General features: G+C 50.5%; 1 protein-coding gene across 1 annotated transcript; it reads left to right on the top strand.

Annotated features, from left to right (window-relative positions):
• Positions 1–5976: 5976 nt before the first annotated feature.
• Positions 5977–8580, top strand: FBXL14 (F-box and leucine rich repeat protein 14). The gene has a single exon (XM_066319394.1). It carries the CDS (start codon positions 6149–6151, stop codon positions 7349–7351), a length of 1203 nt encoding a protein of 400 aa, XP_066175491.1. The 5' UTR covers positions 5977–6148; the 3' UTR covers positions 7352–8580.
• The last annotated feature ends 16163 nt before the right edge of the window (positions 8581–24743 follow it).

Below are 24743 nucleotides of genomic sequence, written 5' to 3'. Positions count from 1 at the left end.
CCCCTTGCCCACACGCTGGCCAGCAATGCTGCATCTGCCCTGACTGCACAGCAGCTTTTAGCAGAGAGGAGGCTGCAACCCTGTCCGAGCCTCAGCAAAGGCCACAGCATCTCCTCCATCCCAGGATGAATGTGCTGGCTGTCAGTGGAGCTACACACACAGAGCATCCATCCACCTCTGCTGGGTCTTGGACTGAACAGCTGTTACAAAGGAAGATTTCGCAGACCTGCTGCTCTAACAGGTACCACACAGCATGTCAGACACACATGTTTCTGCTGTGACTGCAGGGGCTGTCCCTTTTAGATCAAGTTGTAGAGGTCTCAGAGTTCAATCCCCAGGAATGGCTTATGAAAGCAATTACCACCTGAAAGGTCTCTTTGTTTTTGTGCCACTGCTTTTAATAATAACGATTGCATCAGATATTTTCTGACATCTCGATCTTCTTTGGTACTGCTAACGAAGAAATGACAAAGCCCAACACTTATAATAGCACCCAATACAAACTGCAAGTGCTCACGTTTGAGGTTTTACATGCTGCCTCCCAAAGCACTTTCCCTTTGATGATTTTAAACATTGATTTAACCGAGCTCCACAGAAGCCCTGAAGTGACATGCATGGCCAAACCCGGGAATCGCCTGCGGGCAGGGGCCCAGGTCCCTGCTCTGAGCACCAGACACTCCTGTCCCACAGGAGCAGACAGACAGACAGACACTTCAGGAACATGGCATTCGAGGGAGTTGTCTGGAGACAATCACAAATTGTTTTGATTCTTCAAGCAATCCTTTCATTTCTGCTTGGTTCAATCTGTTACAGCAGCAAGAATCGCCGGCCAATTTAACAGCAAAACTGGGAATATAACCCAGACCTCCCACACTTCACAGCCTCTGACCATTCCCCCTCATATCAGCAGAGTTATGTTCTTGTCAGCTACTGACTGACAAGTAAAAACAAGACCTGAAGAAAACGCCCAAATCCCAAAGGCTTAAATATATAGCTGCAGTCTGCACTGAGACCTCTCAATTTTGCCCCAACACCTAACCACATATCCACAGCACACTGTATTTTGAATCAACCAGCTGATTGCAGGAAACATATGGCAGATACTTTGTGCAGGACAAACCACGTAATCCTAAAACACAGCCTCATGTCACACCTATTAGAGACATGAAGCCTGCAAAGTACAAAACCCCACTTTTTGTTTTAAGGAAAGCTTCATAGTGACCTAGTCGTCACAACAAATTTGTTCAATAGGCTAAAAGATGCCAGTATTACAATTTCCAAATTACCCTCTGATCTGATCAGTTACATTCCCTTTATATTCTCTGATTAAAAAATGAAAGATGACAACCAGCATGAATTCCAAAGGGAATCCATTCACTGAACACTCCATGCTGATTTACAGCTGTGTGTATACATGCACACAGATATGCACACATGCAATGCAGAATCACACAATCAGTGAAGAGTTTGGTTTGGAAAAGACCTTGAAAGGCCACCTGGTCCAACCCCCTGCAATGACCAGGGACATCTTCAACTAGACCAGGTTGCTCAGAGTCCTAACCAACCTGACCTTTAATGTTTCCAGGAATGCAGCAGCCACCACCTCTCTGGGCACCCTGTGTCAGTGTTTCACCATCCTCAGTGTAAAAAAAACTTGTGTCCAGTCTAAACTGTCTCTTCTTTAGTCTAAAACCATTAACTATTGTCCTTTTGCAACAGTCCCAAAAGGAGCCTTTTGGTTTCATTCCTACACAAAAAAATTTTCCCCAAACTGAATTGGAAGAAGCTCCACTAAACCAACTTTAAACCCAGTTTAAGACCATGGATTGTATAAAACTTAGTTGATTTTTGTGGTCATGCTTCAAATCTGATGAAGAAGGTCTGGAAGCCAACTTGTCAAGGACAATTGTAGCCCTGTGGAGTGTGGCTGCATCTAAGTTTAAATGGATCAAAAGAGAGAGAAGGGTTAGCTGGGCATCGGCTTTATTGTCCAAGCATTTTAGCATCGCTTCTGTCCTGCAGTGCCAATGGCCACTGCCCACAGGCAAAAAAAAGCCAAAGGCTAAAAAGATTCCTGTGGGTAAATTCACAAGTTTTTCATTCCACAGCTGAAGCTACGAGAATGCAGAAAGCACATGGATTAGGGTGGCAGAAGAAAAGGAAGGATAAGGAAGGACTTTGTTATCTCTTAAATGATGAATTTGAGCCAAAAGTTACCCAGCAGACTGACAGGAAAAAGTAACAAAGAAGGTCAGGCTGAGATGGGAGCTAAAGAGAGACCTGGTGGATATTCTACACAACCATGCAATAGAAGATGCAGGATAGACAACAGTGCAGCTTTATCAGCATGAGCTGCTCCCTATCATAGAAGCCACTAGTGAGTAATGTGGATCCTCCTGAACCCCTGACAAGCAAAACTGTATGGCCTCCACTGAACACTGGTGTAACTGGAGGAAAAAAATGAAGCATTTATCTGGCAAGTGTTTTCTAAAAGAGAGCATGGCTGTTGGGAGCTGCTTGAGGGGCTGGAATGCTAGAGATGGTTCCAGGACGATGGAGCAGCCATCAGGGTGCATAAGAGACAGGCAGGGACTTTTAATAAAATGCAGTTTATCACATGGTGATTACCACCTCCTATTTATACCACATGGTATCATGAAAAACATGGCATATATTCCTTTATTCCTGGAAGCACAAAGTCAACCGAACAACCATGTGACAAATTGGCCCTTTTCATACACTTTGTATTTCTAAACCTCTATTTCCAAACATCTGTCACTTGGACTGAGAAATAAAAATCTGCTAGAATAGTAATTTCTGTGCCCTCCTTTCCCCCAGATCAACACTACAGTAGATTAGGATTATCAATCCAAATTCCAGGCTGTTCCACTCAACATGTAAACTGTTACTGTTCACAAGGAAGGGCAGATGGTCCAAGTATATTACACATAAGAAAGAAAACTTCAGAGTCTCCAGAAATGCAGAATTTATTTCTAATTTCTGCTGGCTACACACAAGAAGCATTACAGACACAATGTGCCAAGACATAAAGAAAAAAGTATTTTAGGTAAAATCTTCTGCCTTGAAGAGCACACCTTTTCCTACTCCCCTTCAAATGTGGTTTGAAAGGCTTAGGGAGAGGAAATACCATATTATTTCCATGGTAAGATTCCGTTGAGTTTGGGATAATACAGTGAAAGACTTCATTAGCACTCTTTGGGAATGACTTGTAGAACTTGCTTGTAGCTTTGCCAGTTATGAGTAATGCAACAATCACTAAGATACACCAACACTTCTGTGCCACATTTCCTTCACACGTTGCCTGATGTCTACCGGACTCAGCCTTCCTGTGAGCGATCCCACTGCCTCCAGACAAGGAATCCCTGCCACAACAGGCCCGTGAGATGCCACACCTCTCACCAGCCTGCTCCTCAGTCCAAGGAAATTCTCCATTTCAGTTGTGATGCTCTACAGCTGATCTGAGCACAGCCGACCTGCAGAGAAAAAAAGTCTATCGCCCCTAATCTTTTGCTTATTAACCGGATGGTTAACCCACCTCCCAACAGCACAAACAATGCTACAAAGGTAATTCACACTGGGCGACACCCCAGTACAGTTCCTGTGTGCGGCTGTGGCTCCACAATCACTAAAACCACTGCAGGATCACCCAGGAGTACAAATTTCATGGGGATCAGGCCAAGGCATGTGATCAGGGCTGCTGCTGAATGAGGCAGAGTTCGGGATGCGGGGCCAACACCAATCCTGCTCTGGCCATGTGCCAGGCACAGCAGTGCAGACGATACCTGATCTGGCTGGAGCTGAGCACAGTGACACCTGAGCCAGCATAAAGTCTGCTAGTAAAAAGTTAACCTGTCAAAAAACTTCTTGAATTAACTTGAGCAGGCAGGGTGAATGAATACCAGGTCAGCGCTGCACATCATGTGGCCACCCCATTTTGAAGCCAATAATGGGAGCTGCACTGCTGGCTTTTGTGCGCTGCCAAACCACAGCCTAATGTCGATAGTGATGTTTATATGCATGGGGAGCTCAGTGCAGGATCAGGGCCTCAGGGTCCTTCAACTCGCCTTGCCTCCAACTTAACGCAAAAAGGAAAGAAAAAAGCAGAGTGAAACCTGAATGTTTAACCTCTAAGTACTCAGAGATTCTCAATGGAATCTACTAATATGGAATCTGTATGTCAAGGCAGAGCCACGACTGCCTCTGTAGCAGGTAAATTTAAACGATGATTTAAATGGAGCCTATTCCTTCAGGTTAGTGAAGGCATCAGTACAGCAAACACATCAGTAACTAGGCTGATTCGTGCAGTATTTTAGCAATCCAGACAGTATTAAAAACACACCCTGTCATGTCGAGAAAATGCAAACTTTATTTTTTTTTCTTTACAAAGAAAAGGTAGTCCTGCTCTTCTGAAACTGTTTTGAAAAGCCTTATCTGATCTCTGGTAGAACTTAAGCCATTTTTAACACTGCTGCAATACTGCCCAGTGTTGAAATGTACATGGTTACCATTACATGAGGCTGCAGACACATGGAGCATGTTTTTCAAACATTCTTTCTTGAAATTGAAGATACTGGAAATTGCTTGGTTTATGTGAGTACTTCCAACAGTTTTCAGAGCTAGTTCAAGGAGGCCAGTAGCTGAAAGCCATTTTCAGAAGATTTTTGGTCTTTTCCAACCTCACTGAGTTTTAAGGGCTCTCCGCCATCCCTGTCCTGGTGGGGACTTGTCACCCATGGGTGACAACACAGCACCCACCATGGCCTCTCTGCACTGACAGGGCAGGCAGCGGGGCAAGAATTGGGATTAGTAATGCATTACTGCCAGCAGGTCCAGGGAGGTGGACCCGCCCCTTTATTCAGCCCTGTGTTCTGCATCCAGTTTTGGGCTCTCCAGCACAAGAGAGACATGGAGCCCTTGGAGAGTGTCCTGTGAAGTGACGAAGATGATGAGGACACTGGAGCAACACTGTTATGAGAAAAGGCTGAGAAAATTTGGCCTGTTCAGCCTCAAGAAGAGATGACTGAAAAGGGACCTCATCAATGTCTCTAAGTATCTGAAGTGTAAGTCAAGAGGTTGGAGCCAAGCCCTTCTCGGTGACCCCAAGCAATAGGACAAGAGGTAACGGGTATAAATTGACGGACAGAAAGTTCTTCCTGAAAAGGAGGAGTAACTTCTTTGCTGTGTGGGTGCCAGTGCACTACACCACACTACCCAGAGAGACAGATTGTGGCGTCTCCCTCTCTGGACACTCAATAGCCGTCTGAACGCTGTGCCATGCGGTGGAGCCGGGAGTGTCCCCGGTGAGCGCTGAGGGCGCTGGGCCGGGCCCGGAGCCGCGGTGGCGCCCCCGGCGGCGGCGCGGGGCAGCGCAGCGCTGGGCTCAGCGGCGGGGGCGCCCCGCGGCCCGCGCTGTTTCCAGGGCGACGGCCGGCCGTGTTCCGGACCGTACCATTGCGCAAGCGGCGCGGGTGGGAGCGGGCGGGGGAAACAGGCCCGGCCCGGCGCCGCCTCCTCCTCGGCTGCCTCCTCCCCCCGCGCCTGGCCGCGCCTCCCCCCCCTCCCGCGGGCCGGAGCGGCGCCGGGCCCAGCAGCGCGCGGCGCGGAACGGAGCGGGCGGGCCCGGAGCGGCGGAGTCGGTACCGGCGGCGGGCGGGCCGGGCCGGGCCGGGCCGCGCCACCCCCTGCCCTCGCTGCCTCACCGCCGGCGCGGGATGCGGGCGGCGCGGGGCCGAGGGCTGTGAGCGGCGGCAGCGCGGAGACAAAGGGAGGCGGCGGCGGCGGCGGCGGGGCTCGGCGGCAGCGGCGCTGGGCACGGGGCGCGGGGGCCGCCGCCGGGGCGCGCCCGCCGGGATGCGGCGCGGGGCGGCGCGGCCGCGGCAGCAGCGCGGCGGCGGCAGCGGCGCGGCCCGCCCGGCGCGGCGGTAGAGGCGGCGGGGCCGGGCCGGCGGTCGCGCAGTAAGCGTCTCCCGCGCCGCCCGCGCCGGCGATGTGAGGGCGGCGGCGGCGGCAGGAGGAGCGCGGCGCGGAGCGGAAGGCGGGCGGGCCCCGGGCGGAAGCGGGCCGGGCCCGGCGGCGAGGGGCAGCAGCGCGGCGCCGGCGGGGGCGGCCGGGCGCGGGCGGGCGTGCGATGGAAACGCACATCTCGTGCCTGTTCCCCGAGCTGCTCGCCATGATCTTCGGGTACCTGGAGGTGCGCGACAAGGGCCGCGCGGCGCAGGTGTGCACGGCCTGGCGGGACGCCGCCTACCACCGCTCGGTGTGGCGGGGCGTGGAGGCCAAGCTGCACCTGCGCCGCGCCAACCCCTCGCTCTTCCCCAGCCTGGCGGCGCGGGGCATCCGGCGGGTGCAGATCCTGTCGCTGCGGCGCAGCCTGAGCTACGTGGTCCAGGGCATGGCGGACATCGAGAGCCTCAACCTCAGCGGCTGCTACAACCTCACCGACAACGGGCTGAGCCACGCCTTCGTGGCGGAGATCAGCTCCCTGCGCTCGCTCAACCTGAGCCTCTGCAAGCAGATCACGGACAGCAGCCTGGGCCGCATCGCCCAGTACCTCAAGGGCCTGGAGGTGCTCGAGCTCGGAGGCTGCAGCAACATCACCAACACCGGCCTCCTGCTCATCGCCTGGGGCCTGCAGCGCCTCAAGAGCCTCAACCTGCGCTCCTGCCGGCACCTCTCCGACGTGGGCATCGGGCACCTGGCGGGCATGACCCGCAGCGCGGCCGAGGGCTGCCTGGGCCTGGAGCAGCTCACGCTGCAGGACTGCCAGAAGCTCAGCGACCTCTCGCTCAAGCACCTGGCCCGCGGGCTGGGCCGCCTCCGCCAGCTCAACCTCAGCTTCTGCGGGGGCATCTCGGACGCGGGGCTGCTGCACCTGTCGCACATGAGCAGCCTGCGCAGCCTCAACCTGCGCTCCTGCGACAACATCAGCGACACGGGCATCATGCACCTGGCCATGGGCAGCCTGCGGCTCTCCGGCCTCGACGTCTCCTTCTGCGACAAGGTGGGGGACCAGAGCCTGGCCTACATCGCGCAGGGCCTGGACGGGCTGCGCTCGCTGTCCCTCTGCTCCTGCCACATCAGCGACGAGGGCATCAACCGCATGGTGCGGCAGATGCACGGGCTGCGCACCCTCAACATCGGCCAGTGCGTCCGCATCACCGACAAGGGCCTGGAGCTGATCGCCGAGCACCTCAGCCAGCTCACGGGCATCGACCTCTACGGCTGCACCCGCATCACCAAGCGGGGCCTGGAGCGCATCACCCAGCTGCCCTGCCTCAAGGTGCTCAACCTGGGACTTTGGGAAATGACTGAGAGTGAGAAGGTCAGGTGAGAGGAGGAGGAGGGTGCCCCGAGACCTCCGTCTCCTCTGGAGGGACTCACTGACTGACTGACTGACTGCTGCAGAGGAGGAGAGAAGGAGAGAGGGGCATGCACAGAGACATGCTACCCACGCACTCTGGCACCGCAGGGAGGAACACAGAGAAAGAGGGTATCTCCTCGACCCTTCTGTGCTGCCTACCTATCCTTGCTGTGGAGGAGGAGGAGGAAGGGGGAGCAGGAGGACAGAGAGAGAAGCACCTATCCAATTTCCAGGTCACGCCTCAAGCTCCATGCCAGGGAGACAGAGCTCTCCCTACTCACACCATCCTTCCCTGCGGAAGAGGTAGAAGCCCACACTCTTATGCACTGGGGCTAGAGACACCCCTCTTTATCCCCACTCCCACATTCCATCCCCTCAAGCACTAAGGATGGATAAAGAAAGACCCTTGTTCTGCCATGTATTCAGAATAGATTATTTTTGGTTTATATAAAGGAGAGTGGGAATGGAGATGGGAACAAAAAAATAGTAACAGCAGAAAAGGCTTCCTAGCTACATTTGTGTGTACCCAGCCAGCCCGCGCTGGGCACAGACAGCTTTTGATAAAACAACCATTCCACCTGTGTGCTTGCCCCTCCCCTGTCAACACATTTGTGACAGAAATACTGCTCCCTAGGTACATTGATTTTTTTTTTCCTTTTAAATCTCTCTTCAGTCTCCAGTTTCATGTTATTCTCTGCTGTGGGTGGATACAACCTCCCACTATTCCAGTTCTCCACTGCACTGAGACTAGCACTAGCTACAGCCTCCCCTTTTGTCAGTATGTTTGTGTGTCATCCTGCACTATGGGTAATGGAAAAGTCCAGGCACTCCATGCTCTCTCCCCCATGTCTCCACTGGAGATGAATACACCATTTCCTCCTTCTCCTATCTCTGTGGGGACTGCCCACAGACCCCACTCTCTTTAGCCTTCCTCTGCACTTGGGGGACACTGAGAGTGACTGAGACTTGTCTTCCCTTTCATCATTCTCCCTTTTTCTCCCCTCCTTGGCAACAGTGATAGACATATCCAGCCACATATCCATTCCTCTCTGAGTTGGGGGTGAGCAGGTAGAAGGGAGTTCTAGCTCTTCTCTACCTGGGGACGTGAGGAAGAATCTCCAGCTTAATTTCTGCTTCATTTGAGATACTGTGACCTGTTTTTATTTCGAATTGCATAAAAAAAATTACTGCTACAAAAACAGCCTCTTACTCTCCCATCTATCCCTTGCTTACATACTGTAATTGATCCCAGTTTTCCTCACTCATTCTTCCCTTTACAGTATTCATTTTCTTACATGGTTTTATTTTTAAAGACATGAAGTTGCTGTTCTTGTGGATTTTTAAGTACATTTTTTTTCTGCTGAATATATTCTATATATATAAATATATATATATGATGTCTGGCTACCTCGTTTTAATTTGTTACCTTTTTTTTTTTTTCCTCCTCAAAAGCCCTGGAATTCTTACAGGAAAGAGATTTTGAGACTGAAACATTTTTGTGCCTAGACTGGAATAATGCCCCTTGGGTTTGTTCTTATTTTTGCCCCTCCTCCACCCCCACCCCTATTTTTAATTTTTTTTTTTTTTTTTTTGTTCTTAATTTTTAATTTTTGTTTCTAGGCTTACCCTACTGTGTCCCACCTTCACATTCTGGTTGTGCCTCTCCCTCCCTCTTCACTGGGAACTGGGGACCCAAACTGTGCTTCTGCATTTTTGCTCTTCTAGCACAAATATGTAACGTGAGAATCCACGCTGAGGATTGGGCTACTGTTAACAGAAATGTGTAAAATGCAAGTTTGTTAAAAAAAATAGATATATATGGATATATGCAAATGCTTTCCCCTCCCCTCCTAAGCCACCTACAAAAGGTCACTATGCCAGGCTTCCTGTTTGTAGGTGGACAGGAGCAGAGCTGGCCTTCAGGCCCCAGGGCTGCCATGTGAAGGGGAGGAGACTGAAGTTGATCTGTCTTATCTCTGTTCTGTCAATAAAATGGAGCTGGGTCTTTGGATTTTTTTTTTTTTTAATTATCACTTTAAAGAGGAAGAGTAAGTTTGGGTTTTGTTTTCATTTTGTTTTGATTTTTTTTTTTTTTGGTTTTGTTTTTAAATATCTTGGCTTTTTTTTTTGCTTATCTGTTCAAAATCTCAAATCCTCCACAGTAACAGGCCAGACCACGGAGTTAACACAAACCCAGAGACCCCCTATGGATTAATTGTACTGTTTGTGAATTTGTATAAAAAATAACAAAGATCCTCTTAAAACATTTTATATTCTTACAGTAAAAGGTTAAACATATTTATATAATAAAAGAGGAAATATGAAGTATGTTTTTGAAAAAAAAAAAAAAAAAAAAAAAGCCGTATCTGTGTTGTCTGTGTTTATTGAAGACGTGTGTATGTGTTGGGTTTGGTAAGAACAGCCTTGTGGCTGAGGGTGGGATTTGGAGCCGGCTCTGCTGAGCGCTGGAGAAGGAAGGAAGGGAGCCTGGTGAGGAAGGGGTTTAGCAGGAGCAGCGAGGGTGCCGGCAGCGTCCCTGGGGACACAAACCCACTCCAGCTGCCCGTGGATGGGAAGTGTCAGCTGAGTCTGAGCTCAGACAAGCCCAAAGTGCTGAAACTTGCTAGCAGCTGAATCCACTACTCGGTGATAGAGGACAGCATTTGTGCGTGGGGGAATAAGGCCTGTGCTGCTTAACTCTTTTAAGCTCCAGATAAAGAGCATGGTGGAGGATATTTTAGTGATTTAAACTGTGGCCTTCCCCGGCTGGAAGACCCATCAAATAAAAACATTTCCCAGCAGTGACAACCACCAAAAGCCAGTGCCCTTGCAGACCTGGGAAATACGAAACGCCTTGGTTGATTTCCACTGCCCAGCCGAAGATTAAAGAGAAAGTAAAAAGTGGGACAGTGGTTAAAAAAAAAAAAAAAAAAAAAAAAGTTTGAATAATCTAAGGTGTCCTTTGTCCTCTACCATAATCTTTCTCCTCAACGTTATGACTTTTAACCCGCTGCGGTCCCTTTTTAGCCTCCCCGACGTGGGGTGTTTTATTGTTGCCGGCGCTGCAGCTTAAGCGGTGTTTATAGGGCCGGCACAAAGGCCGTCTCCCCCAGGCCGGCGGCGGGGCTCGCCTGCCCGCTGCCCCCTTCCTGCCTCCAAGGAGGGGGAATGCGAAATGGTGGAAGAAGGCAGAGCCATTGTTCAGCAAAGTTAAAAGAGGAGCTGTCCTTGCTTGCTTGCTCAGTCATGCATACTCAATCCGGCCGGGCCCGGGTCCCTATGGAAAGGAGGAGGGCGATTCTTCCCCTCTTTTTAACATTCCTCTCCAGGCCTGGCTGTATTTAAGCTGCTTTCCTCCGCGCCGAGGAGGAGGGAGGGGGATGGTCTGAAGTTCCTGTACATTTGCATTTTAAGCACTTCCAGCGCTGAGCAGGCCACTTTGTTCCCCGCTCCAGCAGCCGGGGCTGGGTGCTGCTCCATCCAGGTGGGATGTCCTCCCGGAGGAGATGCCCTCGGCGCCCGCACCTACCTGCCCTGCTCAGCGTCTGCCTCCACGGGTATTCTGGCCGAGCCTGGACCGGGCATGGTCTTGTTGCCAGCTCTGCCCACCTCATCTCTTCTATGCCAGTGCTGCATTTCAAATGAGAAAGGAGTGCCTGACTCCAGCCCTCGTAAAAAGAAACACCATCTCCTGTGCCTCCTAAGGACCTGGACTATCTCAGGGTCAGGACTTCGGGGCGTGTGTTGTTCTATTCCCTCCCTTCCATGACTTCCAAGCTTTCTGCCGGGAGTCCATTCACAAAAGCTGCATTGTTCACTTTAGGGAAAGCCACCACAATTGGATCTAATTGAGCCTGACACTATATCCATCTTCCTCTGCTTGGAGGGAAGTGTTGGGGTCTGTCTTTCCTGCATCAAGAAAAGAGTTTACAGTAACTTCTTGATGGAAAAAGAGCATGTATGTATGAGCGTTATGAACAATAGGAATTCCAGATCAGGTTCCCATAACAGCTGAAAACGTAATTGCTCCTGGGGTCAAACAGCAGTCCCAGCCAAGGATGGAGAATGATAAACCTCTCATAAAGTAGGTTTGTTTCTGCTGGGCTTGGGTGAAAATGGCATCTACTTATCAAGCCCCATGTTCACATGGATAACAGTGGGACATCTGTGTTTCAATATAATGTCTGTGCTCATAGACTCCATTATCAGAACTAGGACGGGAGCTTTTTTTCCCTAAAAAATCCCCTGAACTTCTCTCCACTTATGAAAAAAAGAAACAACCAACCAAAAGCATTGCCCACATGGCCCAACATCCTCTTTTAAGGGGAACACAAGCCAAAGGAAGTTGCCAAAACCAAAGCCTCCCTGAAGCCCGGTTCTTAGACACTCTGGACTGTTCCCGTAGACGGAGCAAGTGCTCCTCATACCTTCCTCACATGCTCCATTGTGACACCACCTCCTCGGATACAGACACAGGCCAACAACCATAGACCAATTACCGCATAACTTCTCAGCATAACCAACCACTCTTGAATTTTTGAACATGACTCAGTTGGCAACTGGGATCAAAAACCATAAAAAACACTCCACAACTTGGGAATGAGCTGGAAGTCTCCTGCCTGTGCCAGTGAGCCCACAGTGGCCCAGCAGCGGCTTTGGTGCCAGCCCTCACCGCTGTGCCCAGCAGAGGTGCTGGGGCAGCAGAGCCCTTTTCCTAGAGCTGCACGAGGCAGGGCACTCAGGGTGACCCAGGGAGCTGCTTTATGCACCAGCAGCTCTCAGGAGCAGAGGGGCCACGCTCAAGAGGTGGCCGCAGAAAGCAGAGCAGGAACGATGTGGAGGAGGCATGAAGTCACTGAGCAGAACAGGAGGTGGCCAGGGACAGAGGGGCAGCAGCTGGGGATGGCAGCTCACGAGTCCTGCGTGTGCGTGGGGTCCCTGCTCTGCTGCAGCAGCTGCTCCCCTCACCACATCCACGGCTGGCTCCTCTCCCTGGGAGATGGGAAGAAAAGCGGGCTCCACCTGGGTCCTACTGCCCTTGGACTAGCACATGGGAGGTCCATGCATGACAGATTTATACATTTTATACCTTCCCGCTGCACTCTGCGGGTTGGGCTGAATCAGTTTGTCATGGTGGCTCTGGGGTCCTTTGTTTGGTGGCAATAAATAACGGGGTCACGGGGCAGCTGTCAGCCAAACCACCTGGGGCCTGTGCTATGGCCAGGGGTGATCTCTGTGCTCAACAGCACAGAGCTCACCACTGAACCTGCCCTTTGGGGATCAGGGAAGAGTTAAAATGACACCTGGGTGGCCAAGACACTCACGGATTTTGGAACCAAAGCTAGAAGTTAGCACAGGCTCAAGGGGAGATGTGACTGGGTCTGGCAGCCTCACTCTGTACGCCCATGGGATGCTCCAAGCAAAGTGAACCCTTTTTTTTTGTTTTCCCTCTCTCCCTCCTCTACCTTAAATGCTACTCTGTTAAAAGGCTTTAACAGAGCCTTCTGCGGAGGAAGAAGATAAATGGATAAACTCGGCTGGGTGGTGCGGGCCGGAGCCCTGAGGACACGGGCGAGGCCCCGCGCCAGCACTGCTGGCTGGGCTGCACTGACACTCCCCACTGCGGCCGCCCAGCCAGCCCGTCCTGCTCAACTCCCCAGCCCCAAAAGCTGCACAAAAGAAAGAGCTGGAGAGGGTTCATCAGCCTCCCGTGCCAGAACTTAAGCCTCCAGCCACATTTGGCAGGGATGCTAGTGCTTCTCCCCCTTCTTTAATTAAATTTACCATATGCACTAGCTCAGTGACAGCCCAAACTGAGAGCGCATGATGGAGATTTTGAAAGATCCCAATCTGATGTGTCCTTGCAAGATGAACAGAAATGGGATTTTCCTAAAAAAAAAAAAAAAAAAAAAAAAAAAAAAAAAAAAAAAATCCTAAAATCTGTGGCGTTTCTTAGAAAAGGTGTCAAAAGTTTAATACCAGTGCCTGGACACATGCCCTGAGCACATGTTTCCACATGAGAGGGTTACTGAGATATAAACCAAACTCATATTCTGCTACAGAAACTAACACAGATCTAGAAATGGGAACCTCCTCCTAGTTATTTTCCTTCCTCCGAGTCTTGTTTCTCTGGGCACAGTCTAGTGATTTCATGATGAAGCAATTTCCCCTCCCAGCTTTGGAAAAAAAAAATCCCAAACAAATTTATCTGAGCTTGGTCCTCCAAGCTTCCTCTTGTCTTCCTCCCTCTTCTTTGCCTCTTTCTCGCCCCAAATGTCCCAGCTGTACAGCCCTTGGATGTCTTTAGGGGTTTGGCAAGTGACACACAGCATCACAGGGGCACACAGATCCCAGCTCTGCAGCCAGCAGCCTCTCTCCTTGCTCAGTGAGCTGCAATGCCAATAAATCCCTGCCATCCTCTCCCTTGGTGACAGCTGTGGTGGCACGCCTGGCTCCCCAGCTCCAGCATGAACCATGCATCCTTCAGTGTCACAAACCTCTCCTGTCACAGACTGGGTAGGTTTTGTGAGGCAGCTGTAGCACAGGTGAGCTGGTTCTCTCTGCTCCTTCGGGCTCCTGGAGCTGCCAGGGATGCAATCCTGACTTGGCTCCGGCAGATCTCCATCCCTGGACCAACAAGAGCCCTATGCAAATCAACCAGGGGTGACTGATGGGGATAACGAGATCCCTCGGGCAGCTCTCTACCTAACACCCAGGAAAAGCAGGGAAACAGATGGAGGCCACGCTGCTGCCTGGGGTGCTGGTGTGGTCCCTGCAGTCACATGGGCTGGGTGGCACATTCCCATTCCTATTCCCATCTCCCTCCCCATCCTGTTCCTACTCTCGATCCCATTCCTGATCCCCATCCCAATCCTGATCCGCTTCCCAATGATCCCGCTCCCATTCCCATCCCCATCTCGATGATCCCCATCCTTATCCCAATGATTCCCCATTCCCGTCCCTACCACGATGATCCCGCCGATCTCAATCCCGTTCCTGCTCCCGATGCCCATCCCGCTCCCGCCCGGGCAGGGCCGCTCCCCGCGGGTGCAGTGCGCGGCGTGCCCGCCAGGCGGCACCATTGCCCGCCGAGTGCGGCGCGCGGTCATTAACAGCAATTAATGGACGGCTCGGCCCCGGCACGGCGCCTCATTAGCCGCGATTAATGAACGGCTCGGCCCCTACTCGCGTGTCTTCGGGGGCACCAAGGCGGAGCGGCGAGAAATGGGATGCGCTCAAGGGCTCCCCTGTCCCGCCCTGCACACAGCACGGCGCGGCCGGGGCGGGAGGCGCACAGGGATGCGCACAGGCTGCTCGTCATCATCATCACCGGCGGCAGCTGGGATGGTGAAGGGTCCTGAGCGTTTGCACCATAAACCAAACTGGAAAGCCGCACTTGGCGTAGCTGAACCAGGAGTCAACTACAGAACCAGTGAATGGTTTGGGTTGGAAGTGATCCTGAAGATCATCTAGTCCCAATCCCCCTGCCATGGGCTGGAACACCCTCTGCTATGGAGTGGTTGCTTAAAGCCCTGTCCAGCCTGGCCTTGAACACTTCCGCGGACAGAGCATCCACACCTTCTCCAGGCAGCCCCTTCCAGGGCCTCACCACCCTCATAATAAAGACTCTCCTCCTGGTAAGTAATCTAAACCCAACCTCTTTCAATTTAAAGCCATCCTCCCTTGCCCTATCACTACATGTACCTAGGCAGAAGTCCCTTTCCAGCTCTCTTGTGGCCCATCTGGGTACTGGGAAGTGCTCCAAGGCCTCTCCAGAGCTTGCCCTTCTCCTGGCTGAACAGCCACCTCAACTCTCTCAGGCTGCTTTCACAGAAATGCTCCAGCCCTCTGATCACTTCCATGGCCCTTCTCTGGACTCACTCCAACAGATTCATCTCTCTCTCATGTTGGGATGTGCATCAATGCTCCCCATCATGCCAGAACATCACACCCCAGCCTCAAGAGCTGCCTCCTGGAAACCATCCATCCTAGACTTAGCACTTCTGCCCTAAAACTCCAGCTCTTGACATCTACAGATTGACAGCAAAAAAATTACTTGGTTTTTTCCTTTTTGTAAGCATGCAAGTGTGAGAATGGTAATGGAGCAGGACCAAACTTAAAGTAATGCTTAGATTATTTTATTTCAGTTTTGTTCTGCAGGGTTTTGCTGTGCTCTTGGCACAGTTAATCCACTAGATACCTCTGTAGTGATTAAGGTATCTGGAGCTGTATGTGTGTGTCCTTTTTAGCAGGTAAATTTAAATGGTCTTTTTTATCCAGTTCTCACACTGCTGTTACATGGTGACTTTTTCAGAAGCAACTACACCTTATAATTTACAGAAGTTTAATAACTAGCTTCTGCAGACTCATTAGATACACAGACATCAAAAAGGGAAAACACCAGCACTAATGCAGGAAGAAAACAACCTGACTATGGTGATGTCCCAGATCCGTGTGTGGCCAAACAGTACCTGGCATCCACCCCTTCCATCTCCAGTCCTGCTGGTTTTTGCCACTTGGAGCAGCAAAAATGGAAATGAGTTTTCCAGTCTAAGGCGGTCCTGGAGAGGGAAGGTGAAGACAAAGCACATCTTCCTTGTCTTCCACACAGACTCACCCAGCAGCCTGGAAACGTTGGGGCACAAGTGTGGGATGCGGAGGAGCTCCCAGCAGCAGGAGCCCCTCCAAGAAGCCATCTCCGTCTCCCTGTGTGCAGGCCCTTCAGCTGTCACAGCTCTCATTGCAGGCAGTGGCCGGCGTGACCCAGCAAACGCAGAGCCGGCAGCCCTGCAGGGACACAGCAGCAGGTACAGCTGTGCCTGCACGGCTCTGCTGCTCCCTGGACATCTCCACCGGCTCTGTCCCTGCAGCACGGACCACCCACGGGGATCAAAGGCGCCACACGGCCCCTGAGGCTGCCAATGCAGCCTCCCCTCGTGGTCTCCTTTCCCCAGAGTCACCTGTCCATTAGCACAGACCCGCCCAGACCACACCGACGGCCACCGCACCGACAGCGACTTTGGCTCTGCACACCCAGCCCACACGGCACCAGGGCTGCCCGCTCCCTTCCCCTCACCTCCGCCGGCTCCAAAGCCAGCGAGCCGGGGGGACATCGGGGAACATGGACCATCACCTCCCACCCACACCTGCCGGGGACTCAGCGGGACACGGAGGCTGCATGTGAGCGGCCGGGTGTAACTTCCACCCTGTCCCTAGTGCCAAAAACAAGCATGTTAAAGCTAATCTACCCCTGTCTCAGCTCAACTGCTTTTCTGTGACTAAGCCCCTTATAATGGTTTTACTAAAATCCCCTTTTGATGGAAAAAATCCCAGCTGGAAGTTTCGGGCAGCGGCACAATGTGCAAGTCTGCGTGTCCCTTTCCCCGGCTTCACAAAAGCCTCTAATCGAGTGGAAAATTTGCTGGAGGCCAGAGGTTTAGGCCTGCAATTATTTTTTAAGGGATTATCAGGAGAGAATGGCGGTACTTACGACCCTCCCTCTCTTTGTGCTCTGCTCTGTGCCGCTTTCAGATGGACTCAGCCAGAAACCTAAACCACCGCAGCTGGATCCAGCAAAACCAGGGCTTGGCTGGGCAGCTTGCCTCCTCTCTGTCTCACAGGACACATCCCAGACTCCAGGTTTGGTGAGTCCCCCTCCAGCAGCATGCAATGAACAGAAGTGCTTTTCCACAGAAGCAACACTCAGATTTTTTCTTTTTTTAAAGAAAAGCTTGAGAAAAAGCAAACGATTCCAGCCCTGTGAGCCTCAGTGGAATGAAAAACCAAGGAGCCAGGAAGGATGAGGTCCATTGGACAGGCTGGGCTTTGGCTCTGCAAAGCCATTATGTAGGAGGTCTTACACAAGTTCCTTGCTGCAAGCTCCAAAAAAGACTTGGCACAGAAGATGCACACACTGTAACACCCAGCTTTGGAGGGCTTTGCTCCAAGGGTGGATCCTGGCCTTGAGGTGCTTTTGTGGCCTCTGAGAACACTCAGACACCACTAAGGATCCAAAACAACTCCTTGCTGGGCAAGGGGCCACTTATGTCAGCACACTGAGCCAGAGGAGAGGCACTGCTGGCCCTCCTGCCCCAGGGCCACTGTGCCTTGCTCAGGGCTCTCAGGAGCTGCCAGTGCTCACACGTGGCCCAAAATCAGGTGCTGCTCCTCCTGATGCCTTAAGTTTTATCTTTCATGTATTTCAGATTCTGTGCTGCCCAGGGGTGCAGTTCTGAGCTCACACTCAATGTCACTCAGCTCTGCACACAGCAGGGACACAAAACAAATCCTTTTCCTGCTGCACACCAAGGACAACTTTCAGCCCAAAAGCACAGACAAGGGTGGGCTGGAGGGAGGAACAGGAAGGATGGGACCTCACAACCTGCAGCTGGAATTGGACAATTAAACCCCAAGATGCAAATGGACCACAACTTACAAAAATGTGAGACCTTGTGACCATTTGTCCATTTTGTGACCGTTTTGGGTCCACCTTGGGTGTAGCCCTGGCCAGGCTCTTGTCCTGGCAAGGTGGATCCTAAAAGCCTTTCAATAAATCCCTGCTGTATTCTCTGGCTTTGTCCAGTCTCTGTTCCAGCTCAGCCTTCCCAAGGCATCACTCCTGTTCCATGGAATTGCCACATTCCCACTTGCCTAACAGCAGGTGAGCCATAGCCAGAGGGAGCAGGTGCTCTCTGCTTCCCAACAGCAGCCTAAGGAAGAGGGACACTTGCTTTAATCCCTGCTCCCTCCACTTCCAACCTGTCCCTGCTGGAGAAGGCACAAACGAACCACAGGAAAAAGGGCTGCTCTTCACCGTTCCCATGTAAACCACACTACAGTGGGGATGATTATTCCAGACGTGGAGCAAGAAACAAAACATGTAAGGGAAACTGAAGACCTCTCAGCATGTGGCATCAAGCAGCTGTTGGCTAAAACAGAGAAGCAGGTTGTGATCCCTGAGCTTTCCTCTATAAGATGTCTCAGAACAAAGTGGCAGCTGCCACCGGGGTTTTTTGATTTTACCGTGCCTGCAAGAGCTGGGTGTGCTCTGAAAGCACCTGGACAGGCTGAGGGGCCAGGACACTTGCCTTCTGGATGCTGGTCAGACCCCAAGCGCTTTGGGGCAGGCATTTAAGGAAAAAACTCATCACTCAAGGGATATTAAAGCAGAAATAATTAAAAAAACCCAGACAAACACAGAGAAAAAGTCAAACAAGGCAGTTGTGGAATTATGATGCCTCCAGGAGCTAGGTGGTGCCTAAGCTGGGGATTTTGATTTTGCAATTTTGAATGCTGCCTAAATGTTATTTGGCTTTGTTTTGTGTTTTTTTTTTTTTTTCTTGGATCAGTTTTTTTGCCCCTCTCTACTTCATTCTCTCCACATGGACATGTTTGTGCAGGATTTTAAGACAGTAAGATAAAAAGACAAATGGCCCATCCTGCTCCAAATTGCTCATTAAGGCAGATGTGCTTTGAAATACTCCCTGGGTCTGCCCTCCAAGGCAGCTTGTGAACTCCAGCATCCCAAGATAAGGAACACAGTCACCAGCAAGCAGCAGGATGGGACGTGACCTGTGTGATTCACCAGTGGCACCAGAAGTGTAAGAGATCAGCTGAAGAGTCAGCTCCAGCCACAACTCCTCACCCAAACAAATGGAGCACTGCGCACAGTGCCACAGAGGAGGAGCCATCCTTTACTACCTCCAAGGGAGCAGCTCTTCCCCCAGCCTGCTGCTCCAGTGCCACTGCTGAGCCTTGCTGTTGGAGCCCTAAGTCCTTCTGCTTATACCAAGTCTGCTCTCCACAGATAACCCTGAAAAGCCCTGCTTACAGTACCACTGAAACACCATGGAATTCCAGAGGTCAGCACCCAAATCTTGCTTAGAGGCAGGATCATAGACCATATAGACTTGGACCATTTCTGGAAAGGGTTTATCTCACCTGTATATAGCCTGCAGCCCACTTCCAGTTTACTTCTAATAATTTTTCTCCCTATCCACCCCAAATATTTTATTTTTTTCCCCAGATTAAGCTGTGTTTTTAATGCTCTCCACAACTGGGAACAGAAAGAAAGGTGAGGAGTTTTCTGTTTCAGACAGCCTCTTCCATCCTGGATGAACACTCCCCTTTCCCCAAGTCCTTATACTCGGGTCCCTGCAGATGCACCAAAGATGCTTCAACTCCACCTCTTGTGAAGAGCCCAGTTATCATGAAGCATTGTACAGTGGATTTCTAGATGTCTGATAAACGTGTCTGGAAACTATTACCATCCTCAGGAACATTTGTGCCCTGCAGGAGGTGAAACCAGAATCCCGACAATGTAAAGAGATTTACCTCACCAGGATGTTACAAAGATTTCATGTGTTTCAATATTATAGCACTGTTAAGGGATATTGTTGGAACCCTGGGCACTGAGAATTTCAGACTTTCTGTGCTGACAGGCACTGACCCCCCCAGCAAACACTGCATTGACCTGAGGCCGTGGCAAAGGCTTCCAAAATTGAGTGACAGCACTGGGATTGTGGGTGTGGAGTTTGAATAGAAGTATGTGATATCACATGGTGGGAAACTCATAATTTAAGGCTTTACAATATAGTCACATATATATATATATAAAGCAAGGTGGAGGTTCTAGGGCAGAGGCTGAGTCCTTCTTTTTCACCACCTTCTTCTTCACCACCTTCTTCATGAGTCAGGTGGGATTTTGTAACTGGGTAGAAAAATCCACAGTGTGGGCCATGGGTGGTTGGTTATTGGGTTAAAGTAAAAATAATTTAGGTGTCCTTTCTTAATTGGACAGTTTATCCTTAAAAGGCCTTGTAGAAAGACAGATGGGGCCATTTCTAGGTTGTTAGCTTGAAGCGCTGCAGAACTCACTGTTTGTGAGACTGTAATAAAGATAAGAATTAATAAACATCTGAGTCCAAACAAGAAATACCATCTCGAGCATTTAATCCCGACTCTGGCAAAAAGACGACAAATGCAACAGTTTATATTATAATAAAGATACAACTTGTCACACGTTCTCTACATGTTCATTTCTGTTCCCTGTGTGCCATTCCCCTGAAGAACAGGCCCTGCAGACAGAAGGGTTTCAAAACACGTCTGCAGTTCCTGCTCTGGGGCTGTGCTGTGTCAGACACAGGCTGGGTGTTGAAAGGACTGTCTATATGCTCAGCTGCATATTGTTACAAGCATTTCAAGAAGTTGCTGTTTCCAGAAAGGAAGGACAAGTTATTATGAAAGCTGGGGGGTTTCCAGAGTTGCTGGTGTGCCAACAGTGGATCCAGAGCCAGGACAGACAATCACGACAGGAGAATCTACAAGTGCCTGAGGACCACCTACGCAACATCTGCACATCTCAGGCACCAGGTGCTGCTGCCTGGAGCACAGAATTTGGGCATGCACTGTGTGCCACTCCTACCAGCTGCTGGCTTCCCCCAGAACAAGGTCACACACTGCCTACAGCGATGTGCAGAGTGAGGAGCCAGCCCCAGCTCACAGAAATCTGTCATTCACCAAGATTATATTGTGTCTCTGCAAAGCCAGCCCACAGCTGGGGACTGGCAGGATATACTTGGGGTATCACACTCACAAGGCAGGAACAGAAAAACTGCTTTGCCCACAGCTACCCAAAAACTGTAGGCAGGTTTAAGTCAAAGATTTAAAAGGAGGCACACAGAGAAGTTTGGGGTCAGGCTGCAAGAGAGACACAGGTTCAGACTCCAGCACACAGGCTGCACAGAGCATCCCAGCAGCACATCCCAGTCACATCCCACATGGATGTGCTTTCTCCACAGAGGTGACTGCACCTAGTACAGCTCTGGTCACTCAGTCCATGGATCCCATGCACTTCAAGGGTGGGAGCATCTCTCCTTTATGCATGAACTGCTCTTCAAAGCTAAGGCTGAAATCCTGGCAATAGTTCCCCACCCTCTTTAAAAGTGAGAGAAAAAAACCCACCCAATACAACAAAGAAAAACAGCCAAAAAACATCTCAAGTCAAGAGTCTGCTGCCACACAGAATGACAGAGTGCTTACTCTTCTTCAGGAACAGATTATATTTCTTACATCAGGCTGAAGGTGGCCATGGAATGGGATTCAGCACATGGATGTATTTCTGGAGGATCTTTGTTTTAGTAAATATGCAGGGGGAAAATCTCTGTCAATACAAATCCTATGGAAAATATTGCTCCTGTAGACAGGAGAGAGACCAGTTCTGTTTGTGTACTCAGGCACTGCATATATGAAGATATTTTAGAGGCCTCTATACTTAGCCATTGTGGTTTCAATCTTTCCCAGGCCAGAGGTAGCTCTGTAAGCATACAGTCAGCACTGGCTAAACAAGTACTTTTGAAATGATACTATTATTACCAAATTAGTTAAAGAAGGTTTCTTTCTTTTTACCTTTTTTTTTTTTTTAAATTTTTTTTTGGGGGAAGGGGGAAATCTAGACTTCAAGATAAAGTCATTAAAAAGTTTGAAAAAACCCAACCAAACAAAAAAACCCTAACAACAAAAACAAACAAAAAACCTGCCCAAACAAAACCCCATCACCCTTCTAGCCATTAGAGTGGGATGTGTTTTTTTCACTATCTCCTTTCATTTAACTGCAGCCAGACCACTTCAGGTCATGCTTTCACCCGAGCTGAGCAGGAAGGCAGCCCCAGGTCTCCAGGAAGCCACACGGGTGACTCAGGCACAGCAGCTCCCTGCTCTGAGTCACCACTGCCCCAGAGCTCCAGCACCACACCGAGGGCACTGACCTGGTGTCTGCCAGAGGAAATAAATGTGTGCCTGACCACACTGGTGGTTGTTAAAGACAGCACAGAGCTTTGCACAAATACTGGCACTTGGCTACATGAGCATTCCCTGTGTGTGTAATTCCATTTCTGCCTCCTCCCCACTCTGTCCTCAATTGTTTCAGTGGCTGCTGTGTTTCACCCAGCCCTAAATGCAATCTGAGCTTTGGAGGAACAGCTCCAGCACTGCCCAAAACCAAGAACCTGGAATTTTATTGCAGACCCCACCTCTATCACAACCTAAGTAAGCATGACTCCCCTACCTTTTCCTCTCGTGCCAAAGGGAAATCACACGTAGAAATTCTTCTGTAAAATGCTCTGAAAGACACTGATGGAAAACCCCACATAGAAGAGTACCATAAAGTTGAACTGTGTGAGGCAGCACTATTAATTAGGTACGCTGATTAAACATTCTGGGACTTTTCTCAGTAGGAAAGGCATTAGGGAAAATGAGGAAGATTTGTAAAGAAAAATATGAAGTCTTTGGATTTGATACCATCAAGACCTGTGATCTTCCTTTAATCCCAGAGAGCCTTGGATTAAGGAGCAGACAGGTATTTCCCCCTTTGATGTGAGGGAGTTCAGTGATGCCAACTCTACAGGAAATTCTCAAAAGGTGCTGACCACTGGCAGGAGGTTTTTATTTTTTTCCCCAGGCAACTTGGCTGCCTATAATTACCTGAAGAAAAATTCGGCCTCTCCTTCCCTAATCCCAGGGATCTGATCACATTCTAAACTTGCTCTGGAGGCTGCATTTTGGAGCCATGTGACATTTACAACACACAGCGTGAAAAACACACCTGGAGCCGAGATTTGGCACAAGCTTGCTGAAGGTTCACCAAAGGTTTGTGACCCTTCCCTTCTCAACACAACTGGGAGCAAGTCTGGCGCTGGATCTTGCAGCTTGGGCAAGCAAAAACTGTGATCAGACTTGGAAGCTTTGACCAAGATGCACTTGGAGAGTTTCAATTCAGTTTAGGCATGAGCTCAGTTCCAAACTCACAGGCTGGAACAGAGAGCAGCCAAAGGATCTGCCCTCACAAAAGGCTCAGCACAGGTGACAGGGACTCTCAGCACACCTGGTCACCACCAGCAGAGGGACAAACAGGGAGTCACTTCTGAAGCAAATCCCCCACCAGTCCCATGCAAGGGGTTTGCAACTTTGAGCAGCCTTAGAGCTTGGAAATAGGATTCCCTCTAGGTGAAACTGCACAGCAGACCATGCCTGAGGAGGGTAATCTGTGCATCCTCCACATCCATGGGATCAGATAAAAACCAGCCCAAAATAACCCTCCCCCAGCCCGGTGCCCTCCAGCTCTGCTCCTGCCAGCCCACTCTGTCACAGCCAGGGGCTGGGACTGTGCTGCCCAAGAAGGGGAATGCAGAGGTACAGCAGCAACAGCAGCAGCTGATTATTTGGGATATCTGCTTTTGAGCACCCTCTGCTGGATATCACAATGCTGAATCCCCCCCGCCCCCGGCCGGCGATGGCAGGCACCTGTGATCACCCAGCGAGGCGCTGCGGTGTGCAGCAGGGAGCCGGGCACAGGGGATAAACCACTGAGCGCCCACTGACAGCAACCACAGCCCAAAGACACACCCACCACCGCGAAAAGCCACACCCCGCAAAAGCCTTCCCCACTCGACTGAGCCGCTGACAACTCACCGAGTCCGAGCAAAACACTGCTGAAACAAGATGGGAGCACCTATAATGCACCGCTCCCCATGGGATGGAGCTGCCAAGGCTCTGGGGATGTAACATTTCCTCCTGCAGAGGTCACCTGTCCACCACAACGCTGGAAGGGACGAGTGGCAGAGAGGTGACTGAGTGGTTTGACAAGATGGGCAATTGTCACCTTGAATCCACAATCCAGAGGAGAACAACAGCCTCATCGCCTACACTTCAGCCTGCAGGTGATTAGAGAGTTGTGGCCACCTCTGGTCCCAGTAAGCGTCCGATGCGAAGATGTTCTGGAATGCAAGGCTTAGGCAGTGACTCCTCTGAGCCAGTGTCCACTGGCAGAAGTCCCAGAGGAAGGCTCTGGAGGTTCATAGGGCCAGGAAGAACTTGTAACTGGCTGCAGCTGGAAGATTGTCCAAGAGAAGGAAGCCTTATACCTTCTAAATGAACTAGAATAAAAGTAATAAACCGTGTGCAAGACTTTTATCCATAGATCTACTCCTTTCTTCACTCTACTATGGTCTCAGTCTCAATTATTTATGTGCTGTAACAAAAAAATAAGTTTCACCTGTGTCAGATGTTTTATTTCAGTTTCACTGGAAACCTTGTATTACATAAAAGTATACACAGGAATGCCTGGTTTACTTCTCTCTACTTCTAAGTTTATATACTTCTGTCATGTTGCTTTTTATTACTCTTCACTCTTATGAAGGACGCATAATCTTTTTCAGTCCTTCCACACCTCCAGGCATTTCCATCACTTTGTTCTGTTAAATACTTGTAGCAGGGTGATCAGAAACGAACGCAGGATATTTCATTTTGAAGACAGGAGTCCCAGAGAATCACTTGTGTCTGCCCCAAGGAGATCCCACACATCCCC

Source organism: Sylvia atricapilla, chromosome 5 (assembly GCF_009819655.1).
Source record: "Sylvia atricapilla isolate bSylAtr1 chromosome 5, bSylAtr1.pri, whole genome shotgun sequence".
NCBI classification, from domain to species: Eukaryota; Metazoa; Chordata; class Aves; order Passeriformes; family Sylviidae; genus Sylvia; species Sylvia atricapilla.
Note: the sequence above shows the minus strand (reverse complement) of the source record. Positions and strands in the feature narration are given on the sequence as shown.

What these genes read in the sequence shown, in the direction of transcription:
- FBXL14 (XM_066319394.1), top strand. Translation starts at nt 6,149, where the DNA reads ATGGAAACGCACATCTCGTGCCTGTTCCCCGAGCTGCTCGCCATGATC.